Here is a 27,205-nt window from a genome sequence, read left to right on the forward strand (position 1 = left end):
CCGATGAAGTATGAATAACAAGTACTCTAAAAATCTGTATATGCAGATAATGATTATGTTAGTAATTTGATTTTATGCATATAATGTATATACCTTAGTCCGTTTATGTATATTAGTTAAATATACATTCTTTTAGATTTAAACAAAATGACTTAATATAGAAATGTTTGGTTAGTAATTATATTTGATATTTGTGATTTCGATAAATTTACTTAAATAATTATGTGATTCTTTTATATGTATTTTTATATACGCTATAGACTTACTAAGCTATAAAAGCTTATTTTGGTTATCTTTGTCTATCTATTCTTATAGATTTTGGAGACTCGTTACGAGCTCGGGGATCATCAGCATAATCTATCACACTATCGACCGTCTTTGGTATTTTATATATTTTGAACTCAAACCTATGGCATGTATAGTCTAGTTAATATGTTTAAATTTTTGGGATATGTGAATATGAGCCATGCGAAAATGGCTTATCTCTTTTTGTTTTGAATTTGGTATTAACGAATATGTTTTAATGGTTTATTTCCTATGCTTAAATTCGGTTTAGTTAAACATGGCTTGATCATTATGTTTAAACTTAGTTTTATATATTCTAGGTTGAATGTTCAATGTAATTGATTTAAATGATTCAACCATAGTATAAGTCTATTTGTATAAATGATAATTAGTATGATTGAAACTTGATTATATGTCTTGATTGGTTACATCAAGAATAAATTATGAATTAGTTTGTATTAGTAAGTTTAAAACATAGTAAAAAAATAATAATAATGGTTGTGTTTGTTCGGTAATGCCTCGTAACCCTAATACGGCGACGTATACGGGTTAGGGGTGTTACATTTTATTGGTATCAGAGCTACGGTTTAGTCGATTCTTGGACTAACGTAGTGTGTATGAGTCTAGCTATACATGCCATAATTTTTATACCGAGATAGTGTGATGATTGCTGATATCTAAAATATGTTTCGCATAGTAATGGATCCCGATCGAGCCGTAGCTGATGACGTTGAGAGTATAGCGCCTGCTCCCGCACAAGGGACAGAGCCGGTAGATTCTCAACCGATCTCGAGTAACCAGGAGGGAGAGGCTAAACAAGCCTTCTACCAAATGATGAATGACTGGTTTACTCAATATGTCCGAACTAATCCGGTTGCACAACAACCTCCACCCCCGACTAATCTATCTTCGGTTCCTATTATACCTCAAGTAAGTGATCCAATGAGATTACTTAAGCCTCCTGTTGATAAAATTCGAAAACACGGGGCCGAAGAGTTCAGAGCTACCGATGATGATGATGCTGAGCGAGCTGAATTCTGGCTTGATAATACCATTCGAGTGTTTGATGAGTTATCTTGCACACCTGATGAGTGCTTGAAATGTGCCATATCCTTGCTACGGGACACTGCATATCACTGGTGGAATACACTAGTATCGGTAGTTCCGAAAAAGCGAGTGACCTGGGAATTCTTTCAGACTGAGTTCTGTAAGAAATACATCAGCCAGAGATTCATTGATCAGAAACGTAAGGAATTTCTTGAATTGAAACAGGGTCGTATGACAGTGACAGAATATGAGCAGAAATTTGTGAGACTCAGTAGATATGCTCGAGAGTGTGTTTCGACTGAAGCTATCATGTGTAAAAGATTTGAAGATGGCTGAATGAATAAATTAAACTGTTAGTTGGTATACTTGAGATAAAAGAGTTCGTAGTACTTGTTGAGCGAGCTTGTAAAGCTGAGGAGCTCGGGAAAGAGAAAAGGAAAGCTGACTATGAAGCTCGAGATTCTCATAAAAGATCATTTAGTAAATCCTTCCAGTCGACCTCAAGGAAATCCAGAGAGGATCATAGTCGATCTAAAGTTACTACAGGGTTTCTTAAGTATGATCGAGATCGACCCCCTGTGAGTTCACGAGCTACTTCAGTTGCTAGCGTTGGTAGTGTTTGACAAAATAGATCAGAGTGCAAGCATTGTGGGAAATGGCATCCTGGAGATTGTAGATTTCATGATCGGTCTTGCTTCAAGTGTGGTTCAAAGGATCATTTCATTCGAGAGTGTCTGATGGTAGCTGATCAAAATACTGTGCAGAATACCAGACCGAGTAATGTGTCAGTACGGGGTAGACCGCCAAGGCATTTGAGTAAAGTAAGTGGTAGTCAGAGAGGAACAAAGGACACAGCAGTTCGATCTGAGGCTCATGCACCTGTCAGAGCATATGCTATCCGAGCTCGAGAGGAGGCTTCTTCTCCAGATGTTATTACTGGTACTTTCACTCTTTATGATACTAATGTTATTGTGTTGATTGATCCTGGTTTGACTCATTCTTATGTGTGTGAGACCTTAGTATTCAATAAGACTCTACCTGTTAAGTCTACTGAGTTTGTAATTAAAGTATCAAACCCCCTGGGTCGGTGTGTGTTGGTTGACAAAGTGTGTAAGAATTTTCCGTTGATGATTCGAGATTTATGTTTTCCAGCTGATTTGATGTTGTTACCATTCGACGAGTTTGATATAATTCTGGGTATGGATTGGTTAACTCTGCATGATGCTATAGTAAACTGCAAACGGAAAACTATTGATCTACGGTGTCAGAATGATGAGATTATTCGCATTGAATCTAATGACCTGAATGGTTTACCAGCAATAATATCCTCGATGTTGGCTCAGAAGTATATGAGAAAAGGTTGTGAAGCTTACCTTGCATTTGTTCTTGATAGCAAAGTGACCGAAAAGAAGATTGAATCTGTACCAGTAGTGTGTGAGTATTCAGACGTGTTTCCTGAAGAATTACCGGGTTTGCCACCTATTCGAGAAGTAGAGTTTGGTATTGAGTTAGTACCAGGGACGACTCCAATCTCGATAGCTCCGTACCGTATGGCACCGACCGAATTAAAAGAATTGAAAGTACAGTTGCAAGAGTTGACTGATAAAGGTTTTGCACGACCGAGTTTCTCTCCTTGGGGTGCACCAGTTCTATTTGTGAGAAAGAAAGACGGAACGATGAGAATGTGCATTGATTACCGGTAACTCAATAAGGTGACTATAAAGAATAAGTATCCGTTACCACAGATTGATGATTTGTTCGATCAGTTAAAGGGGCTACTGTGTTTTCAAAGATAGATCTGAGATCAGGCTACTATCAGTTGCGAGTTAAAGACTCTGATGTGCCAAAGACTGCTTTCCGAACGAGGTACAGACATTATGAGTTTCTTGTTATGCCTTTCGGACTTACTATTGCACCTGCTATTTTCATGGATTTGATGAATCGGATCTTTAGAAAGTATCTGGATCGGTTTGTGGTAGTATTTATTGATGACATTTTGATCTACTCTCGTGACGAAAATGAGCATGCCAAACATCTGAGACTTGTGTTACAAACTTTGCGAGATAAGCAGTTGTATGCAAAGTTTAGTAAATGTGAGTTCTGGTTACGTGAAGTCAGTTTTTTGGGCCATGTTGTATCAGCATCGGGTATTCGGGTTGATCCGAGTAAAATTTCAGCTATACTTGATTGGAAACCTCCGAGGAATGTTTCGGAAGTTTGAAGCTTTCTGGGGCTCGCTGGTTATTATAGACGGTTCGTGAAAAGGTTCTCTGTGATTGCGACCCTGATGACAAAGTTACTACAAAAAGATGTTAAGTTCGAGTGGTCAGAAAAGTGTCAGAAAAGTTTTGATCAATTGAAAGTTCTTTTGACCGAAGCTCCAGTCTTAGTTCAGCCAGAATCGGGTAAAGAGTTTGTTATTTATGGTGATGCATCCTTAAATGGTTTGGGCTGTGTTTTGATGCAGGAAGGCAAAGTTGTAGCCTATGCCTCGAGACAGTTAAAGCCGCATGAAAAGAATTACCCGACTCACGATCTGGAATTGGCCGCTATTGTATTTGCGTTGAAAATATGGCGCCACTATCTGTTTGGAGAAAAATGTCATGTTTATTCCGATCACAAAAGCCTGAAATATTTGATGGCTCAGAAAGATTTGAATTTGAGACAGCGTCGATGGTTAGAATTGCTAAAAGATTACGAGCTTGTGATTGACTATCATCCGGGAAAGGCTAATGTTGTTGCTGATGCCCTAAGTCGAAAATCACTATTTGCTTTGCGTGCAATGAACGCGCATATGGCTATGTCTGATGATGGTGCGATAGTAGCTGAGTTGAAAGCAAAACTGTTATTTGTTCAACAGATTTGTGAAGCTCAGAAAGTCGATGATGATTTAATTGCAAAACGAGCTCAGTGTGACTTAAATGTTGATTCAGAGTTTCTAGTTGATGCTGAGAAGTGTTTGAGATTCAGAAACTGATTATGTGTTCCGAAAAATCCAGAGTTAATTCAGATGATTTTGAATGAAGCCCATAATAGTAGATTTTCTATTCATCCGGGTAGCACGAAAATGTATAATGGTCTGAAACAGCATTATTGGTGGCATGGTATGAACGAGACATTTCTGACTTTGTTTTGAAATGTTTAATATGTCAGCAAGTAAAAGCCGAGCATCAGGTACCATCTGGATTGCTTCAGCCAATCATGATACCTGAATGGAAATGGGACCGAGTCACGATGGATTTTGTATCCGGTTTACCGTTGACACCGAGAAAGAAAGATGCAATCTGGGTTATTGTTGATAGGTTGACAAAATCGGCACACTTTATTCCGATTCGCACAGATTTCCCACTCGATAAACTTGCTGAATTGTATGTTTCTCAAATTGTGAGATTGCATGGTGTGCCTATTTCTATTGTTTCAGACAGAGACCCGAGATTCACATCACGATTTTGGAAGAAACTACAAGATGCTTTAGGTACGAAACTACATTTTAGCATAGCTTTCCATCCGCAGACAGATGGTCAATCCGAACGAATCATTCAGATACTTGAGGATATGTTGAGATGTTGCATTCTCGAGTTTGAAGGTACGTGGGAACGATACTTACCTTTGATTGAATTTGCTTATAACAATAGCTTTCAATCTAGTATCAAAATGGCACCTTACGAAGCTTTGTACGGTCGTAAATGTCGTACACCATTGTATTGGACCGAGCTCAGTGATAATAAGATACACAGGGTTGATTTGATTAAAGAGACTGAACAGAAAGTGAAAGTGATTCGGGATAGTCTGAAATCAGCATCGGATCGTCAAAAATCTTATGCGGATTTGAAAAGAAAGGATATAGAATTTCAGATCGGGGATAAAGTGTTTTTGAAAGTCTCACCATGGAAGAAAATACTCAGATTCGGTCGTAAAGGCAAATTGAGTCCGAGATTCATTGGACCGTATGAGATTATAGAGCGTGTTGGACCGGTTGCTTATAGATTAATGTTACCGCCGAAGTTAGAAAAGATTCATAATGTATTCCATGTTTCGATGCTCCGTAGATACCGATCTGATCCTTCACATGTGATTAGTCCGACGGAGATTGAAATTAACTCAGATATGTCATATGAAGAAGAACCGATTAGCATTCTGGCTCATGAGATCAAAGAATTACGAAACAAGAAAATTCTGTTAGTTAAAGTATTGTGGCATAAACACGGAGTTGAAGAAGCAACTTGGGAGTCAGAAGATACGATGAAAGAGCGTTATCCAAACCTATTCAACGGTAAGAATTTTCGGGGACGAAAATCCCTAAAGAGGGGGAGAGTTGTAACAACTCGATTTTGACCCTAATCGGAATAGTGGTTTCGGGACCACAAATCCGAGTCCTAAAAATATTTTAATATTATTTTCTATAATTTTTATGTGTGAATTTACTTGTGTGAAAATTTCATGATTTAATTTCGTCGTTTGAGTGTCCGATTAAAAAAAAGGATTAAATTGCGTAAAATAAAAATTTTGTAGTCATTTTTAAAAGGGCTGAATAGTGGATGTTCTTTTAATATGGAGGTCTTATGTGGCAATTAATTCATTTAAATGCTAGTGGATGGCATTAAGTGATGGCATATAGTTTTTATATTATTAATATTAATTATAAAGGTTATGATTATGTATATTATATTATTATGTTATAATAAAAAAAATATTATAAGCCATCATCATTTTATTTTATTTCTTCTTCATCTTTATGACCGAAACTAAACAAAAGAAAAAGAAAGAAGAACCTAGCTACATTCGGCCATTTTGAATGTTGATTAAGGTTAGTTCTTTGTTCGGTTTTTGATAATTTTTACGTTTTTGATATCTTTGTTTTGTGTTCTTCAAAACCCATGCTTAAATTTTGTGAATTGATGATGATTTTGAAATGTGTCATTGATGGATGTTTGAGTTTTATGATGTTAGTTGATGAAATATGAAATATATGTGTTAGATTAACATATTTTGTCTTGGGATTTTTGATGAATTTGAGTATTTAGGGCTAAATTGTGAAAATAAATTTTTGAGGGACTAAAATACGAAATAAATGAAATGCATGGACTTGTATGAGTATAATGAAGTTTCGGCCTAACCATAGTATAGTCAAAATTTGAATGTTTTGTGTTTTGTGTAATTCGGACTAAATTGTGAAAAATGTAAAATGTTAGGGGCAAATTTGTAATTTCCCATTTATGTGTTTTTGGATTAAATTGAAGTTAATAATATTTAAACTAGCTCATTTTGAATATGTTTAGATCAAGAACCAAAGAAATCGGAGCTAGACCGGGGAAAAACCAAAATCGTCGGCTAATTATCCGATTTCAATTTTTCACTGTCCGAGGTAAGTCTGTTAGCAAAAATTCATGTTATCAAATCAATATATATATAAGTATATTTATTTTATAATTAATGAGTTATAATTACAAGTATAAAATTTATGTTAGTTGATGTGTGAATTTCATACATATACATGTGATGTTCGAATAGGTATGTATATAAAAGTATAAATTTTTAGACTCAATTAAAAGTTCAAATGTTATGGTTGTGTTTATATTAATGTGCGAATATATGTATATGTGTGTAATATATATATATATATATATGTGTGGATCGAACAAGTTTGCATATACATGCATGATACCTTATATGGATTTAGGAATGAAATTATGGATGTATATATATTAGATTCGAATATGTATGAGTATACAAATATAAATTCATGCTTTGATTATGAGTACGTAATTATATATGTTTATGATAGACTCAAAATATATATAAATGTATTCGGTTGAATCATTGTATTTTCAAGTTTGGAATTGGTGATATGAATCAGGTTATAAACCTAGCAGGCTAAGTGCCGGTGATCTAAATCAGGCTATAAGCCTAGCAGGCTAAGTGCCGGTGATATGAATCAGGTTATAAACCTAGCAGGCTAAGTGCCGGTGATCTAAATCAGGCTGTAAGCCTAGCAGGCTAAGTGCCGGTGATCCGAATATGATGAATTAAGTGATTCTAAGCATTTGGTATAAATATAGATATGATTTTATATGAAATGGATGAATGTATGAATATTGTTTCAAGATGTTGATGAGTATATAATTGTTCGAATCTTTGTGATTAGTGAGTATGTATATATATATATCGGATGTCATGAAAATTGTTGGATATTTATGAGTGTATATATGTATGCATTCGGCATAGGTGGGTATAAGTGAATATGTGTATTCGGCCTTTATAGTTTATAAGTATAAAAATTATGCTTTTGGTATATGTAATTGAACAAATGGATCCGATGAAGTATGAATAACAAGTACTCTAAAAATCTGTATATGCAGATAATGATTATGTTAGTAATTTGATTTTATGCATATAATGTATATACCTTAGTCCGTTTATGTATATTAGTTAAATATACATTCTTTTAGATTTAAACAAAATGACTTAATATAGAAATGTTTGGTTAGTAATTATATTTGATATTTGTGATTTCGATAAATTTACTTAAATAATTATGTGATTCTTTTATATGTATTTTTATATACGCTATAGACTTACTAAGCTATAAAAGCTTACTTTGGTTATCTTTGTCTATCTATTCTTATAGATTTTGGAGACTCGTTACGAGCTCGGGGATCATCAGCATAATCTATCACACTATCGACCGTCTTTGGTATTTTATATATTTTGAACTCAAACCTATGGCATGTATAGTCTAGTTAATATGTTTAAATTTTTGGGATATGTGAATATGAGCCATGCGAAAATGGCTTATCTCTTTTTGTTTTGAATTTGGTATTAACGAATATGTTTTAATGGTTTATTTCCTATGCTTAAATTCGGTTTAGTTAAACATGGCTTGATCATTATGTTTAAACTTAGTTTTATATATTCTAGGTTGAATGTTCAATGTAATTGATTTAAATGATTCAACCATAGTATAAGTCTATTTGTATAAATGATAATTAGTATGATTGAAACTTGATTATATGTCTTGATTGGTTACATCAAGAATAAATTATGAATTAGTAAGTTTAAAACATAGTAAAAAAAAAAAATGGTTGTGTTTGTTCGGTAATGCCTCGTAACCCTAATACGGCGACGTATACGGGTTAGGGGTGTTACATTGTGCATATCAACAAGCCAAAATTAGGCACTAAAATAAACCAAAATCAAGCTTTTCACATATAATATCTTCACATACAACCAATATGCCTTTAGGCACCTCAGATGACAGATTATATGCATATTTGTACCCAAGGTTTACCAAACTAATTTGCATTATTTCAAACTAAGTCACTTACCTACCAAAACATATCATTTGATGCCAAATTGTATTTCAAATACTAGCATATTTAGTTATATATACCTTACATATCAAGGTACCGATTCATGATTAACTCATCGCATACTAAAACAAATGTATATAAATGCACATTTAGCTAACACTTTACCTTTCACTATACAACCATAAACTAAACCACACATCAATCACATAAGGCAAATATGCACGAATCAAAATGTGCCAAAATACAAGCCAAATAAGTGGTTAATCTCCACAAAATATATATAGGCCAAATTTAGCCAAAATAACCTATGCATGCCATTATAACCAAAATTAAAACATCCAAAAGTACCGATAAAACTGATGGATAGTGTGATATAACTCCGACAAGGTTCCAACCCAATCGAGCTTCCGATAATCTGAAAAGTAAAGAAAAACAAATACGTAAGCAATGAATGCTTAGTAAGCTCGTATAAACTTTAATCATATCAATTCATTTCAAATATGAAATTTATACATATCAAGAATAATCCAATATCGATACCGTAAGATTCATGAAGCTATATTCAACAACTCCCAAGGTGAATAAATCCACAACATCACTTATACATACCATTCCTAGCATAGTAGGATTTTAAATAACTTTAAACCTTACCACTCTTTCATGAGCTCAAACATATTTTCATTTGAACACTTATCATTTCAATACAACTTATAATTAAACATATTACCATTCAACCAACAGCTGGGCATTTGCTTAAGCATCAAATAACAACACTTGTTAGCATACTTGAACATATTTCATATAAATTCAACATCGATAACCATATTATCTCAACATGTCACACTTGAATTTTTTACTCGTCTCAACTTATATAATTTCCATGTATCAACATATCAAAGATATTCGTATATGTTAATTTCATGAAACATATCATTCTCTTACCAATTTTTCATATACATATATCATCCATTTCAATATATCAATATGTCAATATATCACGTGCCATCATTTCTATGTATTTCATGTATATACCTGTATTAGTTCGTATCAAACTCATATAAACTCGTAACAGAACATTGCCTGTTGAACCATTTAGAATATCGTTGGATAACTTGCAAATTCATTAAATAAATCACTTTACCAAGACTTTTCCAAATCGAAGAACGACTTACAAATAAGAGTACATTGTTAACAAAAGCTCATAAGAGCTGTGCCTTCCAGATACGCCAATAGAAGCTCGAAAGTTGAACAGAAGCTCTTAAGAGCTAAACATAAACTCAGAGTTGAACAGAAGCTCGTAAGAGTTGGATAGAAACTCATAAGAGTTGAACAGAAGCTCGTAAGAGCTTAACAGAAACTCATAATAGTTGAACAGAAGCTCGAAAGAGCTAAACAGAAAGTAAAACATGAGGGTTCGTAACAAATACTGAACCCCGATTTACTTGGGTAATTTTCTGATATCTTCCTTCAATAGTGTCATACGCCAAATAACGAATGTACTCAAATCCCGCATTTTATTCGACCCGAATATTCAATTCAATATTATAATTCCAAAAATAATTCATTTTCAACAATAAAATAACTGTATAATACCATTCATTAAATTAATACAAATATTAATTTTTATCCGTACGAACTTACCTAGATAAATTGCAAAAATACCAAGATTTAGAGGTATTTTGATAATTTTTCATTTTCTTTGATTTTCTACCCGATCTTGATCTAAATTAATAATTTCATTCAATATATTAACTTATACAATAAAACAACTCATTTCAATGTAATTTGGTCATTTTTGACATTTTTATAAAATTACCCCTAAAGTTTTACTTTTATTCAATTTAGTCTTTGAACCCAAAACATGCAAATTAACCATTTTTAATACAAATCCAAGCTAGCCGAATATTCATGGCATTTAATACAACCTATTTTTTGCAATAATTTCACAACAAACCCTTGTATTTATACTATTTCAACAATTTAATCCCTAACCAGAAAATTCATCAAAAATCACTTAATAAAATACTTTTAAACAACAATTAATATCTTAAATTCATCATTGAATATAAAAAATCACAAGGTTCATCAAAGGCAACTTTCAAAATCTTTAACAGTTTCAAAATCGAAGGTACAGGCTAGCTGGATCTAGTTGCAACGATCTTAAAAACATAAAAATTATTAAAAATGGGACGAAAATTACTTACCGATTGAATTTTAAAGCTTGGCCAAACCCTAGCTCTATTTTCATGAAAGCTTTCGGTTGTAATTGGGAAAGAAGATGATAACCACACCTTTTTTTTCTTATGTTTTTAATTTAATTTAATTTAATCCATCAAATTACCATATTACCCTTAGTTAATAATTAATTTTAAACACCAAATCTATGCTTGTATTTGTCCATCACATAAATATATGACACAATTACCATCAAATGAAGGTTTAATTTCACAATTGGTCCTTCAATTTAATTAAATTCTAACTAAATAAACTTATTTACAATTTAATCCCAAACTTATTAGGACTACAAGAAGAATTAATCCAAAAGCTAGTGGAATCAATCACAACACCACCGCTTGGAAACTTTGACCATTATTTAGTTACCATTTAAGTCCCTTGTCCTTTATCAATTACCCATTTAATCAAATAGTGATTAAATTTTACATCTTTTATAATTTAGTTCTTTTTAATTAATTAACTATCAAAACGTTAAAATTTTTCAACAAAACTTTAATACCACATTAATGCCGCTCCGTAAATATTTATAAAAATATTTACGGCTTGGTTTATAGAAACGAAGTCCCGAAACCTCACTTTCTAAAACCACTTGACCTAGGATTTTACCACTCAAACCTAATAATTTATTATAAAACATAAATTACCCATTTAAAAATCTTTTTAAAACTATATTTGACTCATAAATATTAAATAATAAAATTTATGAGCTTACTTGACAGATTTGGTGGCCTCGAACCACTATTTTCGACACCACTAAAAATCAAGTTATTACACAAGTGTTTGAGTCTCTTTCAGAGTCAAAGTAACCAATGTAGATTGAATGGACCGAAAGAGGCAATAGAAGGAAACCAACGTTATCTCTGATGGATGCCCTTTCAAAACTACAGCCTTCAAATTTAGTAGGGAAAACATTAGTTTGAAGTAGCCAAAGCATCGTGGATTATGAAATAGCGTATTAAATTACCTGACCAATGATGTTTGCTAAAAGTGACAAAGAGGCAGTAGCGATGAAGAGGCCATCTATGAGCCAATTTTTAGATGTTGTTAACATGGTAGAAGGAGATGGGTGTAAATGAGGTTGAATTGGTGGGGAAAGTATTGGAGGACCCTTGTAAAGGGTCATAACGAGTGCTCCAGAAATAGATACTAAGGTGCCCAACACTTTGATCTGACTCTTTGAGCTTTTCAACTCTAGCTTTTCCATCCTATAAAGTTAAATTTTTTTTGGAAAAACTGATATAGCTAGCAAAGATCAAAGACAGGTGATTACGCCTTATACTACAAAAACAAATGGCATAGTAGCAGGGACGAACCTGAAGATAACACCAAGCAAGAAAGTGAAAGCTGGGATTAAGTTGGCAAGAGCAAAAGCAAGGGTTGGAGATTTGTATCTTACACCAATGATTACATAGTTCTGCATGAAAGTGATCCTGCAAAAAACCCAGTTTTATAACCCAATTTTTCACCAATAAAGGAATTATTGAACTCTGTTTAGATTTAATTGCATACCCAACAATGATTAAGTAGTAAATTTTGCACAAAAAGATAAAGTTATTGGTGGCCGCTTTTTCTTGCATATAAAGAAGTCCCAAAATAGAAATAAATACCATTAATTGCTCATCCATGGATCTAATTGATAGATAGATGAGAACCTTGTGAAGAAAAAAGCTGCTGAAAGAAGAATGTGAGAAGCTAGAGCATTTGAGTGGATGACACAGACAAAGTGGCTCATTCCTTTGGACATAGCAACTTGGCTGAGGGTAAGAGGAATGATGGTGAAGAAGGAATAGGGGGAAGAGGGGAAAGGGCAATGGTGGGGAGGTTTGCAAAAAAGTAAAGGGGCATGTGATAGGGGGAGGGATGGTGGGGAAGAGGGAGAGGGACGAAAAATGGCATTTCTGTTAAGTTAATAATGAAAAATGATAGCTCCGTTATAGACGTAACGGAAAATGGTTAATGGTGACTGTTTTGTTATTTTTTGAAAGTTGAGTGACTGAATTGAAACCTGAGTGATTATTTTGTCAGCTACCCCAAAGTTGAGTGACTGATGGTGTAATTTACCCTATAAAATATTTAAAATTTTACTTCCAACAAAATTCAAATGCATGAACTTTGCCAATTAAATTATGTTTTAACCATCGAGACTAATCTTCTAATTTGATTAAAATTAACACAAACTAATAGATAATATATAAATATTAATAAAAATATTTTTTAAAATTAAATATTTCAATTAATAATAAATAATAAATATAATAAATTTAAATATACTTAAAAAAATTATCAAAAAAATATATCTTATTTAACATCTTATTGTCTTAAATCTCATGTAGCTTCTAAATCCCCAGCATTTGGTCAAATGGGCAAAGATGTTCATCATATCCTTAAGGTTGTGAGATCGGTCCCCAAATCGTGCCTGTGTGGTAGTTTAAATGGATGTGTGTGTGGGTATTTCATTTGGGATGTTGGTTGGAAATAACAATGTCATATGCCAAATTTTATCAGATTGGTCAAATGAGGAAGTGTGATTTATTTGAAATTAAGATTGGTCAGTGAACAAATTTTTTTTTTGTGGGAGTGAGTCTAATTGATGTAATAGAGGAGTCTACCTTATATATACTTAGTTACATATTTGAGGTTTAAGTTGCATATCATTAATAGAAAAATGCACATTGTAATATTATAATGTTATAATAATTATTTCACATTCATTATTTAATTATATAACAATAATATATTATACGTCTTTACGTGTCTGTATATTATTCTGTATATTATTTTATATAATATAATATGTACTAAATATAATTATGTCACATTACAAATAAACTCATATCACAATATTTATTTTAATTATATAAATATTATTTTTCTGTTAAAAAATTTAACTAATTGAATTGATCAAATAATGAAAGGAATAATTGCAAGTCTAGAAATTTCGATGACTCCATCTTATTGTTTAATTAGTTTATAAATACAAAAGAATAAAATTTAAGAGAAACTATATGAGATTAAAAAAAAATAAGATGTTAAATTAAATATAATTTTCTATAAAAATTTTAAACATATTTAAATTTATTATTTATTATTATATTTAATTTTATTATTAATTATTCTATTTAATTTTAGAAATTATCTCATTGATGTTTATATGTTATTTATTAGTTTGTGTAAATTTTAATTAAAATTTAAGATTCGCTTTGATGGTTAAAGTATAGCTTTAGTTGTTAAAAGGCTTATGTTCAAATTTTGCAAAAAAACAAAATTTTATATATTTTGTAATAAATGCGGAGTCGAATATCGAATATTTGACGGATAATAATAGTTAATTTGAATTCAGATTTAGATATTAAAAATTAGATAATCTGCTAATACGAATTCAAGTAATTGACATCCAACCTGCTGGTATCCCTAATTAATCCTCCTCATTTTATGATTAATGCTTTGACTTTTGATGCGTGTGCAAATGGTTGTGGTGAGTTTGGAGAACCATAACTTGGGTATATAGGGGAAGCCTGTTGGGTTAGGGTTAGTTAATTCTGTAGTAACTTGCTTTAGTTTATTCGGTTGTGCTTTTATATATATATATACATCTTCTATTTTAAAAATATTTATTGGTTGAATGTTTACATAAAACAAATATTTATTAATATACGATTTACGAAAATCAAATATAAAATATGACTTTAATTTTACATGAATCTCAAACATAAAAGGTTACATAAGTGTGTACTTTTACATTAATTTTATTTAGTACAAAAGAGTCTCTCACTATTAATCAAGGTAGTCATTGTGAAACTGGTGGACAAACCATTTTTCTACTGAAACTAATTTGTATTGGTACCAATTTATTTTAGTGTATTATTTTAAATTTATAGATATTTTGAAAAAGAATATTTAATGAATATATAAAAATATTTACAAATATCAAATGAATTATATAAAATAAATTTTAAATAATAAAAATTTTATGCACTCACCGATGCACAATATTTCGATAAAAAAATTTATTTATTACTATAACAGTAAAAAATTAAAAATTTGATATTTTTTAATATTATTCATATACCAATTAGTACACAATATTTTGATAGGTATAATCAAAATTTAACGAAACGGTCGGTGCAATGAATGTAGACTAAAATTTTAACTAATGCAAAAAAAAAAAAAATTAAAATAATGCATGCTAACCATAACCACCGGAACTATTAATTCGTATGGCTTCATTTACCCAATATAGGAAAAGATGAACAATGAAAAGTCTAGGTTTTTACGAGAATGTTTGGACCATTAATTCGTTATAATTTTAATTTACTATAATTGTATATTAAATGTTTATTAAAATTTTATTAAAATCATTTTATTTACTTGCTAATTAAAAGTATTTTTAGAAAAAGTATCAAACTTTTTTATTAAGTCAAATAATTGTGTCAGGTATATAGTTATGATTTATATTATGTTTAAATTCAAGATTTAATATCTATACTTTAAATTTATATATTTAATTTTTTTATTTTTATAATATCATTAATTAATTCAAATACGCCCTTAATTATTTTAATTAAAATGTTAAGGTGAAATTTTTCTTAACAATACCTATTATAAGTATTTGAATTAACAAATATCACTGTAAAAATAAATGATGAAATTAAAATATGAAAATTAAATCCTAAGTGTAAGATAAAAATTGAAGTTTAACCAATTTTTTTTTTATAATGGTTTAAAAGAACTTGACAGATGTGACCCTAACGAAAATATTTTAATTATGAATAACTTGTAACTATAAGACTAAAAGAAAGTAAAGAAAATTCAATGACCTAAAAGTTGTTAAAAAAAGAAATGGAAAGTGGTATAATTAGAGTTGAATTTGGTCCGAAATGAAAAAATGATTTAATTTAGGTAAATTGATGTGATATAAGTTTATGGATTTTGAATCTACTTCAAATGATTCACCCAAACTAGATTCCCCTCAAACTAAACTTCACCATCACAATTACTTATTTGTTAATTTTATCAAATTATCACGTCAATAATTATTTAATTATTTATTTTAAAAAATTAAAAATTATCAAAATTATAAAGATATATACATTTAATATTTAAAAATTTAATTAATTGCTAATGTGGTAGACACGCGGTACTTCATATCTATTTTATGTCAATAAAGTTAACAAACATAAAATTTTTCTTTTATTTTGGAGTGATTTAACAAATTTAGATGAAGGATTAAATTTTCTTTTTATATAAAATTGAAGGCGAAAAAGTCATTACTTTTTTTTTCATTACCATAATAACCATATTAAATTTTACATTGAGGATGGGAAATAGATTGATCAAGAATATTGAAATCTGAACATAGTTATTATAATATATTTGTTGCAAAAATATTTATATATTTGCAAAATATTGTTTTGCAACAACTCCATGTTTGATTATATCTTATGTTGCATAAAAATTAAATTTCATTTTGTAAAGTCAATTTTAACGATCATAATATTTGATTGCAAAATTTTATATGATATTATGGTTATTAAATTGTATTTTACACCAAATTTTTATTATATTGTTAATAAAAATATGTAACGACAAACTTAAAGAAATTGATTATTTGTTTAAAACAATCTTATTTAATTGTAATTAAATTAAAATAAAAATATAATAAAATTTTTAAAAATATAAAATAATATAATAAAAAATAATTTTATAATTAAAATTAAAATAACGGAAATTGTAAAATTGCCTAACATGTAACTACATTTAGATATACAGTAATTAAAATCATTAAGTGCCTCCGAATCCTGGTTGTCGCTAGCCACCAAATACGAGTAGATATACCAATCATAGCTGGAGTCGTATTCTTGTTTCGCAAAAGGGCCGTAATCATCCCAGCTAAGTGTTGAAGCGCCATCCGCATCAGACACGAACGGACCTTCGAGCCACCTATAGTTACTGTTAAACATGACTCTCAGTCAACAATCAACAAAACCAAGAAAACCATAAAAAAAAATTGTCGTATCAATAGACTTAATTTTTGCTAATTATCTCCCTAACAAGCATGAAATAATTAAACAAAAATCACCCAACCTTACACCAACTCCCAAACAACGGCATCAACAACTTGACTGGCTACGTGCATACGCATTAAAACATTGAATTTATGAAACAATTTTTAAAGCCCATTTTTATTACAAGTGTACAGGTCAGTTGCAATATTTGTAGTGCTACAATAGAACATCGGAGTATTCCAAGGATTGAACCCAAAGGAGTTGGCGATTTAATGATTTATATTAAAAAAAATACATGCAAGAAAGGAGTCTAGCTAGCTACTCACTAATTGCTATAGAACGATAAAGCATAAACAAAGATTTTTAACACTAATTTCTAAATTAACTATCCTAATGACTAAATTGCAAGAAATATAAAACTAAGGGACTATCCAAAAAATAACTAATGGGCTTGGTTGACTTTGATGTGGTTTACCAAATCTAGGGCTCGAGACATAAATTGCTTAAATTACTAAGTGTCTTCATTTTATCTCTCGATCTCAATTTTACTGACTTAGACGAATTAGGTCCGGTTTATCTCTCCATCTCATCAGTTAATCAGAGACTTACAAATGGGTGCGCAACAAGATTGCCTCTCGGTCTCACTTCATCTTGATATTCTCTTAGGGGCGTCACTACCTAAGTTCTTAGTTTTATTCAAATTAGTCCAATTTGTTACAATTTAGTCCTTTGTCCAAAGATTTTAATTTATCCACATCTCCATCGACCAACCTCCTTGGGTTTAGCTACCCATTACCATATTAAAGCTAACTAAGATGTCGATAACCATCAAACGCAAGAAAATAAAGATGAATATTGACTTTTTAATGGAGAAAACTAAAAGCAAAGTAAAGATAACAACTAGAAGTAAGGTAAGAAGCAAGAAACATTAACGATAGAATCTTTAACAACTAAAACTAAAGAAAGCTGAAATAACATTAAGTAAAGATTAAAGAGTGATTCCAAGAAAGTTTAAAGTTTTTAACATGTAAATAAAACTAAACTACAACAAAAACTAACTTAACTAATAACTATGAAATTTACTCTAAAAAGAAAAGAGAAAATCTAAACTAAAAATGAAAATAAAAAGAAAAGAAAAAAAACCCTAATCCTAACCTAAAACTAAGGAAAAAGATGATAGAAACAAAAATGAAAAGCTTCTCTCTTTATTCAACCAAAAGTGGATTTCAATAGGTGATGTCAACCCTAAATTTTGGACCAAAATGCCCTTAGGTAGTTAATTATGATTGGTGTGGCTGTTGGACAAAACTACCCCTATAGTCATTCTTTTTGTTGCATAAGGCAGGATGTTACAACATTTGGTTCTAGATGTTGCAACATCCTCGGCATCGTGATATCCAGTTTTAAATATTGTGATATCCAAGTCAGAATTGAAATTTGGAGCATTGGGGGTCTCAGTATCGTAATATCCATCCTTGGTATCACGATACCACTGTAGGTGGCCTCTATTATCCTCATTTCAGCATTGTGAGAGGTATCACGACTTCCATGCTTCGATATCGCGATACCTCCTTCTAGGTGTTGTTTTTGCTCACATTCGGGCCATCATCGACTCCTACAACACTCAATCATCTGGTTAGGTTCCCCACGGCACAATTGGCCAATTTGAGTAAAAAAAAAGAGAGATAAAAATGAAACATTTTCACTTATTAATCGAAAAATATGAAATAATAAAAATAACAAAAAACTATGTTAAAAACTCTATTTTGCTAGAGAAAAAGCTTCTTAAGTGCATTGGAAAAGCCTAATTTGCCACATCGGTTTGTGACTGATCAACTCCCCCACATTTAACTATTTGCTTGTCCTCAAGCAAACACACCAAACGTGTAAAGAGACGACCCTTGTACTAAATTGGACAATTAAATCACATAGTGGTAAAACATCGAACTCATATGAGAACTACCTTACATGCAACTTAAGAGTGATATTTAGCTAACTCGGGCATCCTCAATGCAAACACAATTAGTTCAATAAATTAAAGTGTTAACAAATATAAAGGCAATTAAAATGAATGTATGTACAAGTGTTATCCATCAAAATGAATTACATGGATAGCTCATACATATAAAAAAATGAATTGGTCATGTTCATCCGGAAATGCAAGCAATTCAAGAATTATTGCGTTAGTGAATTATTCGAGTCCCAAAGGTCTTCTAGGCTTGTAACATTCTGAGGCTTAGGACGGTCAAAATGGTTTCAAGTACTAGAAATCGTTAAGCATATGACATTGTTTCCCATTCGCCCCCAATTTATTCATAGACTCACCTTCTTATTTCTCATTCTCTCGCCTACCTTATTTCTCCAGAATTTTAGAAGATATTACGCAATATTGGTACATACAAAACTAGTAAGCGTTAATACATTATGACTTGAAAGATTTTCTTTCTGACCTTGACTTTGATTTTTAAAGCTCTTTTCTACATTTTGCGCTCTTCCAGTTACAATGCTTTTAACCCTCACATTGCTTTTATTCACTCAACATTTCTATTTTTGTATTATTATTATTATTATTTTTAACTCACTTCGTAAGGTTATATATGTACTATATCACGTAGTCTCTTCTTTTCTTTTTAGCATAAGATGCCACCATAACGTCTCTACCTAACCCTCAATGTCCATGGCACGACGTCCATTACATAGTACATTTTCAGAATCGGGACAGAGAAGGGTTGAGTTCTTGACTTGTTTAGGTTTAAGGCTTCAAAGTACAGGAACTAGTGGTATATTGCAGAAGGTAAAGCTTTGGGCTCTAGGTTAAATCAAACAATGCCTAAGGTCTTTCCCAAATTATTCACAAAACAAGATTTCAATCATGCATACTTCTATTCAAATGAACAATTAACAATTCAATTTATTCATCTAAAAGGACCCACATATTTCATTCATCCTATGACACACCTTACACATTTTCATTAAAGGTTATTACCTCTAATCTCTTATACAAATTAACTAATCAAACTAACTAATCTAAAATTAAGAACATCAAATTACCTAGTATCAGTCAAAATTTACATGCTAGGCAAGTCAACATACTTATTCGATATTTACAACATATTGCCCAATTATTGTCCAAGCACTATGCAAAAACAACAAAATCAAAGAAAAACAAGAAAAATATTTTTGAAAAATTTTGAATTTTTTTTTGAAAATTGTGCAAAAATAGAAAATATGCAAACAAAACACACAAAGATAAAATCAAAAATAGAAAATATGCAAAAAAAAACACACAAAGATGAAATCTATGTACACCCCCACACTTAAATTACACATTGTCCTCAATGTGTAGCCCAATACAAAAGACTAAGAGGTTATCAGACTTCCCTAGAAGGAGCATCAAACTAGCTTTTGTCATCCACCTTCACATTTAAGCTTGAAGTTGTTGTGTAATGTTCAGATGGGTGGCTTGCACAGAAAACAAAAAAGAACACGAAAGAAAACGTATTTGGGAGATTAGGACTAAAAATTAAGAGAATTTGAGTTTTGGGGTTAAATAGAGTGAAAGTACATGTTTCATAATACCTAAAATAGATATTTTGTGAAAACCGACATGGGTATCACGATACCAAGAGTTAATATCGCGATATCCCTGAAATTTTTAGAACCCCAATTTTGAAACTGTCTTGGGTATCGCGATACCACTGTAATGTACCAAAAAATTCTTAATTTTTTAGTCTAAATTCCCAGCTACAAAAAAATTAAACTACCTAATCCTAAGTTTAAACATGCAACAAATTTTAAATCTAAGCTAAAAAAAAGTAAATAGAGTGTCAACTCGAATAAGTTTAATTATTTACAAAATAAATTTAAATTTAAAATCACTCTCCGGCAATACGTCATGCCCCTAAAGTGGAACTTCCATGAAGTCCTTGAGACTTTGACCTGTCTCTTGTTTATTTTTAGGTTGATAAGGGTGTTTTTCAGCAAATGAACATCAAACCCGCCTTGAGTTAGGTCGTGTCGATATGTAAACTTCGAGCCAATTCTTACTGAAACTGAATTCACTCCATTGCATCTTTCAAGGGATCATCAATATCGGATCACAAACTCAATTTCTTTTGAGTTCTCTATCTCCATTTGATTATTCTTTTGTTGGGGCACATCCTCAGTCGGTTATTGTCCTGGGTTTCTTCTAAAACGTCCAAGAAGTTTGGCGGCTCCTTCACACCCACCTCACTAGAGTTAGAGATTTTTTCTTTAACGCCCAATACTTCATTCAATTCTTCGACCTCTATATTTTGTTGAACATTAACCTTCACATCTTGTCACTCAAAAATTTTATAGAGAACCTCTTCCTCCACTTCAACATTGTCCAACTCGATAGACTCGTCCATCGAAGCTTGCTTCTTAGCTCGGTGTTGAATGAGTTCAAGTATTTGGACCAATTGGTTCTTGATAGCTTCTATGTTTTCTCGGCATTCCAACATTCCATTCTCGAAGGCATCATCCCAATGTATCTGGTCATGACTGTCATTAAGTTCCTTCGGATCTTGGTTGTCGCTAGCCACTAGATACAAGTAGGTATACCAATCATAGATGGAGTCGTATCCTTGTTTCACAAAAGGACCGTAATCATCCCATCTAAGTGTTGAAGTGTTGTCCGCATCAGACACGAACAGACCTTCAGGCCATCTATAATTACCGTTAAACATGACTGTTAGTCAACAATCAACAAAACAAAACCAAGAAAACCATAAAAAAAGATTTTTCATATCAATAGACTTAATTTTTGCTAATTATGTCCCTAACACTCATGCAATAATTAAACAAAAATCACCAAATCTTACACCAACTCCTCGACAATGGTGTCAACACCTTGACCGACTACGTGCATGTGTATTAAAACACTAAATTTATGAAACTATTTTTAAAGCTCGATTTTGCTGCAAGTGTACTGGTCAGTTGTAATATTTGTAGAGTTACAATAGAACACCAGAGTACTCTAAGGATCGAACCCAAAGGGGTCGGTGATTCAATGATTTATATTAGAAAAATACATGTAAGAAAAAAGTCTAGCTAGCTACTCATTAATTGCTATAGTACGACAAAGCATAAACAAAGATTTTTAACACTAATTTGTAAATTAACTATCCTAATGGCTAAATTTCAAGAAATGTAAAACTAAGGGACTATTCAAAAAATAACTAATTGGGATTGGTTGGCTTCGAGTTGGTTCACCAAATCTCGGGTTTGGGACATTAATCACTAAATTACTAAGTGGCTTCATTTTGTCTCTCGATCTCAATTTTATCGACTTAGATGAATTAGGTTCGGTTTATCTCTCAATCTCGCCGATTAATCTGTGATTAATGAATGGGTGCACGACAAGATTACCTCTTGGTCTCACTTTATCTTGATATTCTCTTAGGGGCATCACTACTTAAGTTCTTAGTTCTATTCAAATTAGTCCAATTTGTTATGATTTAGTTCTTTGTCCAAAGATTTTAGTTTATCCACATCTCCATCGTCCAAACTCTTTGTGTTTAGTTACCCATTACAATATTAAAGCTAAAAAACATGAAAGAAACAACTAAGATGTCCAGAACCATCAAACACAAGAAAATAAAGATAAAAGGTTAGCTTTTTAATGGAGAAAACTAAAAGCAAAGTAAAGATAAACAACTAGAAGTAAGGTAAGAAGGAAGAAACATTAAAGGTAGAATCTTTAACAACTAAAACTAAAGAAAACTAAAATAATGTTAAGTAAAGTTTAAAGAGTGATTCCAAGAAAATTTAATGTTTTTAACATGTAAATAAAACTAAATTACAACAAAAACTAGCTTAACTAATAACTATGAAATCTACTCTAAAAAGAAAAGAGAAAACCTAAACGAAAAATGAAAAGAAAAAGAAAAGGAGAAGAAAATTAAAAAAACCCTAACCCTAACCTAAAAATAAGGAAAAAAATGATAGAAACAAAAGTGAAAAGCTCCTTTCTTTATTCAGCCAAAAATGGATTTAAATAGGTGATTTTAACCCTAAATTTTGGACGAAAAAGCCCCTAGGCACTTAATTTTCATTGGTGTGGCCGTTGGACAAAACTACCATTGTAGTAATTTATTGTTGCATTAGGCAGGATGTTGCAACATTCTAGTATAGTGATATCCAATTTTGGATATCGCGATACCTAAGTCAGAATTGAAATTTGGAGCCTTGGGGGTCTCGGTATTGCGATACCATTATAGGTGGCCTTTATTCTTCTTATTTTAGCACTGACAGGGGTGCCACGACTTCTATGCTTCGATATCAAGATACTCAATTCTAGGTAATGTTTTCACTCACATTCGGGCCACCATCGACCCCTTACAACACTCAATCAACTTGTTAGGTTTCCCTTGGCACGATTGGCCAATTTGGGTAAAAAATAGTAAAAAATGAGACATTTTCACTTATTAAGTTAAAATACAAAAATAATAAAAATAACAAAAAACTATGCTAAAACCTCTATTTTGCTCGAGAAAAAGCTCTTTAAGTGCATCAAAAAAGCCTAAATTGCCACATCGATTTGTGGCAAATCAACTAGTAATCATGCAGGTAAGTTCTGGTATATGAGATGTATGAACCAGTCAAAATGTGTATAAGTCTAGGTAAGTGAATTCTGAGTAAATGTCCCTCTGTGATTCCTCTGGTAGGACAATTATATTGCTAACCAGACTGGCAGGTCACAATATGAGAACGATAGTAAGGCCATGAGGTTGAGACCCATGGCATCTTATTATGATATGAAGACATCCATGGTGTAGCCTCTAATAAGAGAAAGATTAGATTGGAAGATCACGATACATGAAAGTGTGCAAGCCTATGTGGTTTAGACCAATGGCAAGGTATGACTGTATGTATGTTTATGGTGTAGCCTTCGATAATGCGCAGATCGAATTGGAAAATCGTGATACATGAAATTTATGTATAAGTCCATGATGGAGAAACCCATGACACCTTTTGTAGAAGTTTACCGGGACAGGAAACACATGATTCTATATGATACTTTTATGGCGTATTCTGTTGGCCCTTGTGGCGTACTCTATATTCTATATGGTAGAACGATATTATCCGCCCTAATGGTATAAGTTCTAAGTTTTTGATGATAGATATTGCCATGATAAGGTTATGATATGTTCGAGGTTAATATGGTTGAAATAGATTGTGATGTAGTCAAATGAGTTTTAAAGGAAATTCATGGAGAGAAAGTGAGTATCTGTATGTTAAGAAGGGTATCCACTATGGTAATCTATTTGTGAATATTAGCATATTCGTATTTAAGTAAAACATAAGGAAATGTCAATTTGAATTCGTTTGCATTATATAGTGTTGAAATATGAGTTTTTGGTATCCGCCATGTCTAAACAGTATCATGTTTTCTTTTGAAATCTTAAGGAATTCGAGCCATTGTATATCTGAGTATCTTGGGTTCTATAATAAAGTTGTGGGGTTCATCTAAATGATCTATATAACTCATTATCAGTGGGAGCTTATAAGATATTAAACATGAATATGATTTGATTAGTAAACTAATGATATTCAAATCTAGGTAAGTATTCACCAAGAGTGTATGTATTCGCCGGTCTATGAATAACTGTGCTGGGTTAAGTGTAAGGGTGAAAAGATGGTCTATATAAAGAAGTCTTTAAAGGTATATTCTTTGAAATAATATTTTTTGTGGTTAAGTGAAAGAAGAGATTAATGAAATATCTGGAAAGATCATAAGTTAGTCAATTAAGAAAGAATTGGAAAGCTAAGAGTGTGGTAGTTGGCGTGTAAGCATATGCTGAAACTTTAATAGTATCAGCTCGAAATAGAAGTAAGTGGTCTAGAAGGGTAGCTGGTGCACAGATGTTCTTCAAGTATTACAAAGTATTCGCCAAGGTATTTTTGTGATAAGGCTACTAAGTTCTCTTGAGCTTACAATGTGTGTTGTTGTTTCAAGTGTAATGATAAAAGTATGTGCCAGAAGGGATGACGCCAGGAGTGTGCCAATATAGCAGCGAAGTGAGTTATCATGCATATAGTGGAAAAGTGGCATATTATAGAGTTACGCCCTAAGAGTTTATCCTTAGTACATGTTGTATTGTAAAGGTTTAATGAAAGGTCTGATATAATATTTTATTTCCTTTGTTTTTAGATATTAAATGTTTTAGTTAAGATAATAAGAAAAATGTTTTTAGTAAGGAGAATTTGTCAACTAATTTGATATTTTATTAAGTATTGTGTGTAATAACACCCAAGATCTGGACCTGGTGAATCGGGTCGAGTTGAGGGTGTTACAAGTGATTTAGCCTTGTATGCATAATATGTCGAGCCTGGCTTAGTCCCTGAGGTATGTGAAACTTATGTTTGCGTGAAGAATGATCGTTATGCTAGTAAGTAAAATAGTGATAAGTAAGGTAGTGGGGGGGACAAAGGATTGATTGATTGATGAAGTCTGGAAAAATTAGTACATTGTTATAGAAAGGAAAGTACAAGATAGAATAAAAAAATAAATTTTATTTCCCTTCCTTAGATTGATGATCCGTGGGTTTCGTAGTGATCTCTTTTGCTTGTTCCGAATCCTCTGGAGCCTTTCCTAAGTCAAGGAAACCCTCTGAATTTTCTATTTCATTTTCTAGTTCAGGCATATTGGGGAAGAAGAAACTAGCAGTTTTTTCACTTCTGTTGAAAGTCTTCCCAATCTTTGCTCTCAGGATGATATACGTTAAAGCTTAGGGAATCAATAGAGATATCTTTAAGAAAATTGAAGCCTACCAAACTTAGATTCATTAGGCCAATGTCCACTTGAGTGTGAAGAACCAAATTGGACCTTAACTCGAGCAGGGCTTTACTTAAGTTCTTTATGGTATCTTCTTGATATTTTCTAAAGGCTTCCTCACTGGATTGGTGTAGACTATCTAGCTCAGCCTTGTGGCGAAGCTCCTGAGGTTTAAGTCGCTCCTTTAATGAGGATTCTATCTTCTTTAGTGATTTGACCTCCCTTTCCAATTGGTTGCATTTAGTCTGCTTGTCCATGGACTTAGTCTTTCAGGCCATGATACAATAATCAAGATGTTTGATATTGTTCCTATAAATTTGACCAGATCGACGTAGTTTGACTATATTCTATTCACCAGCTTCCTCTAAGCTCGCAACCTTGACATTGTGTTAATTACTGGTTTCTTGGAGGAGCCCACTCCACAGCCCATACTCCACAGATAGAGCTTGTAAATACTTCACCATTTGTAACACCCCAAACCCGACCTAGACGTTATGGCTGAATCTCAGAAGTCATATTAAAATCGTTGAAAACATTTACTTGTTGAAAACAACTAGGTTGTAGTATTTTTTTACGAAAATCTCTAAATTTAAATATCGACTGATTTAGTTTTTAGAAAACACATATTAAAACATGAATATTTGAGAAGTTTATTATCATATCAAAGTATCGTCTTAAATAATTTGAGCAAAGGTTTTATAATATTTTTAATAGTTTCTTGAAAATGATATTGATAAAAAATTTTAGCAGCGAACTTTTTAAAATATTTAGAAAAATCACAAAGTTATAAGCTTGTTTAAAAGCAAGTAAAAATCATAAATAATCTAACGGATTTCAATACTTCAAAATATTTGTGAACTCAACAATCATGCACGCATGGCCGTTTAAAATGGTAGAATAAGAAACAACCCAATTATAAAGTCCAATGTCACAAATTCCAAAATAACATCCAAAAATAGTTCATGAACCCATTATTAAAAACATCCATTCGAGAGGTTCCTCTGAATGTCGAGTCCAAGCCCTAATCCCGTGTATTACCTGAAAGGTTATAAAACTAATGGGGTGAGCTTTTAAATCCCAGTGTGGGTCTTTTAAGAAGTTAAATAACAATAAGTTATATAACAGTAAACACATACTCATCATACAACATAATCAAATTTGAGGCACATGATCATGGCAGTGCAATTTTGTAAAACAATTATGCAAGTTTTTATAAAACATCCTATCCATCACTGTTACACTCCAAAAAGAGTTCCCCAAAACTCATCTATGCAAACACTCCAATCTGGACGAAGCCACCAATATTCGCAGACAAGCTTCCATGTAGGTTGTGGACGAAGCCACCATGTAGGTTGTAGACGAAGCCATCAATTATTCTTTCTTACAGTATCCCACCCCATGCATGTGATATGGCCATAATGAACATATATAAACATTTTTCTCATTTCAAGTTATCACTTATCACATTGGGCATGTTGAAACATGCAAATCAAATAATATCATGTAAGGCATGTTTAACATAT

General features: G+C 32.0%; 1 protein-coding gene across 2 annotated transcripts; it reads right to left on the reverse strand.

Moving 5' to 3' along the window:
* Positions 1–8,676: 8,676 nt before the first annotated feature.
* Positions 8,677–12,757, reverse strand: LOC107913100 (WAT1-related protein At5g07050-like). 2 transcript variants are annotated; one of them, XM_016841553.2, is made up of 3 exons: positions 12,530–12,755; positions 12,191–12,307; positions 8,677–9,057 (listed from the first exon to the last, which is right to left on the reverse strand). In XM_016841553.2, the coding sequence occupies exons 1-3, from the start codon at positions 12,619–12,621 to the stop codon at positions 8,934–8,936; spliced, it is 333 nt and encodes a 110-aa protein (XP_016697042.1). In that variant the 5' UTR covers positions 12,622–12,755; the 3' UTR covers positions 8,677–8,933. The 2 variants fall into 2 exon arrangements, 1 of the variants encoding a protein (XP_016697042.1); XR_005921265.1 differs by having other exon boundaries at positions 8,683–9,057; positions 12,485–12,757.
* Between the last annotated feature and the right edge of the window lie 14,448 nt (positions 12,758–27,205).

This window comes from Gossypium hirsutum, chromosome D11, assembly GCF_007990345.1.
Source record: "Gossypium hirsutum isolate 1008001.06 chromosome D11, Gossypium_hirsutum_v2.1, whole genome shotgun sequence".
In the NCBI taxonomy this organism is placed as follows: Eukaryota; Viridiplantae; Streptophyta; class Magnoliopsida; order Malvales; family Malvaceae; genus Gossypium; species Gossypium hirsutum.

What these genes read in the sequence shown, in the direction of transcription:
- LOC107913100 (XM_016841553.2), bottom strand. Translation starts at nt 12,621, where the DNA reads ATGTCCAAAGGAATGAGCCACTTTGTCTGTGTCATCCACTCAAATGCT. An exon ending in GCAGCTTTTTTCTTCACAAG is followed by an intron (nt 12,308 to 12,529) that starts GTTCTCATCTAT and finishes GGTTTTTTGCAG; the next exon opens with GATCACTTTCATGCAGAACT. An exon ending in TTGCTTGGTGTTATCTTCAG is followed by an intron (nt 9,058 to 12,190) that starts GTTCGTCCCTGC and finishes TTTACTTTTCAG; the next exon opens with ATTATCGGAAGCTCGATTGG.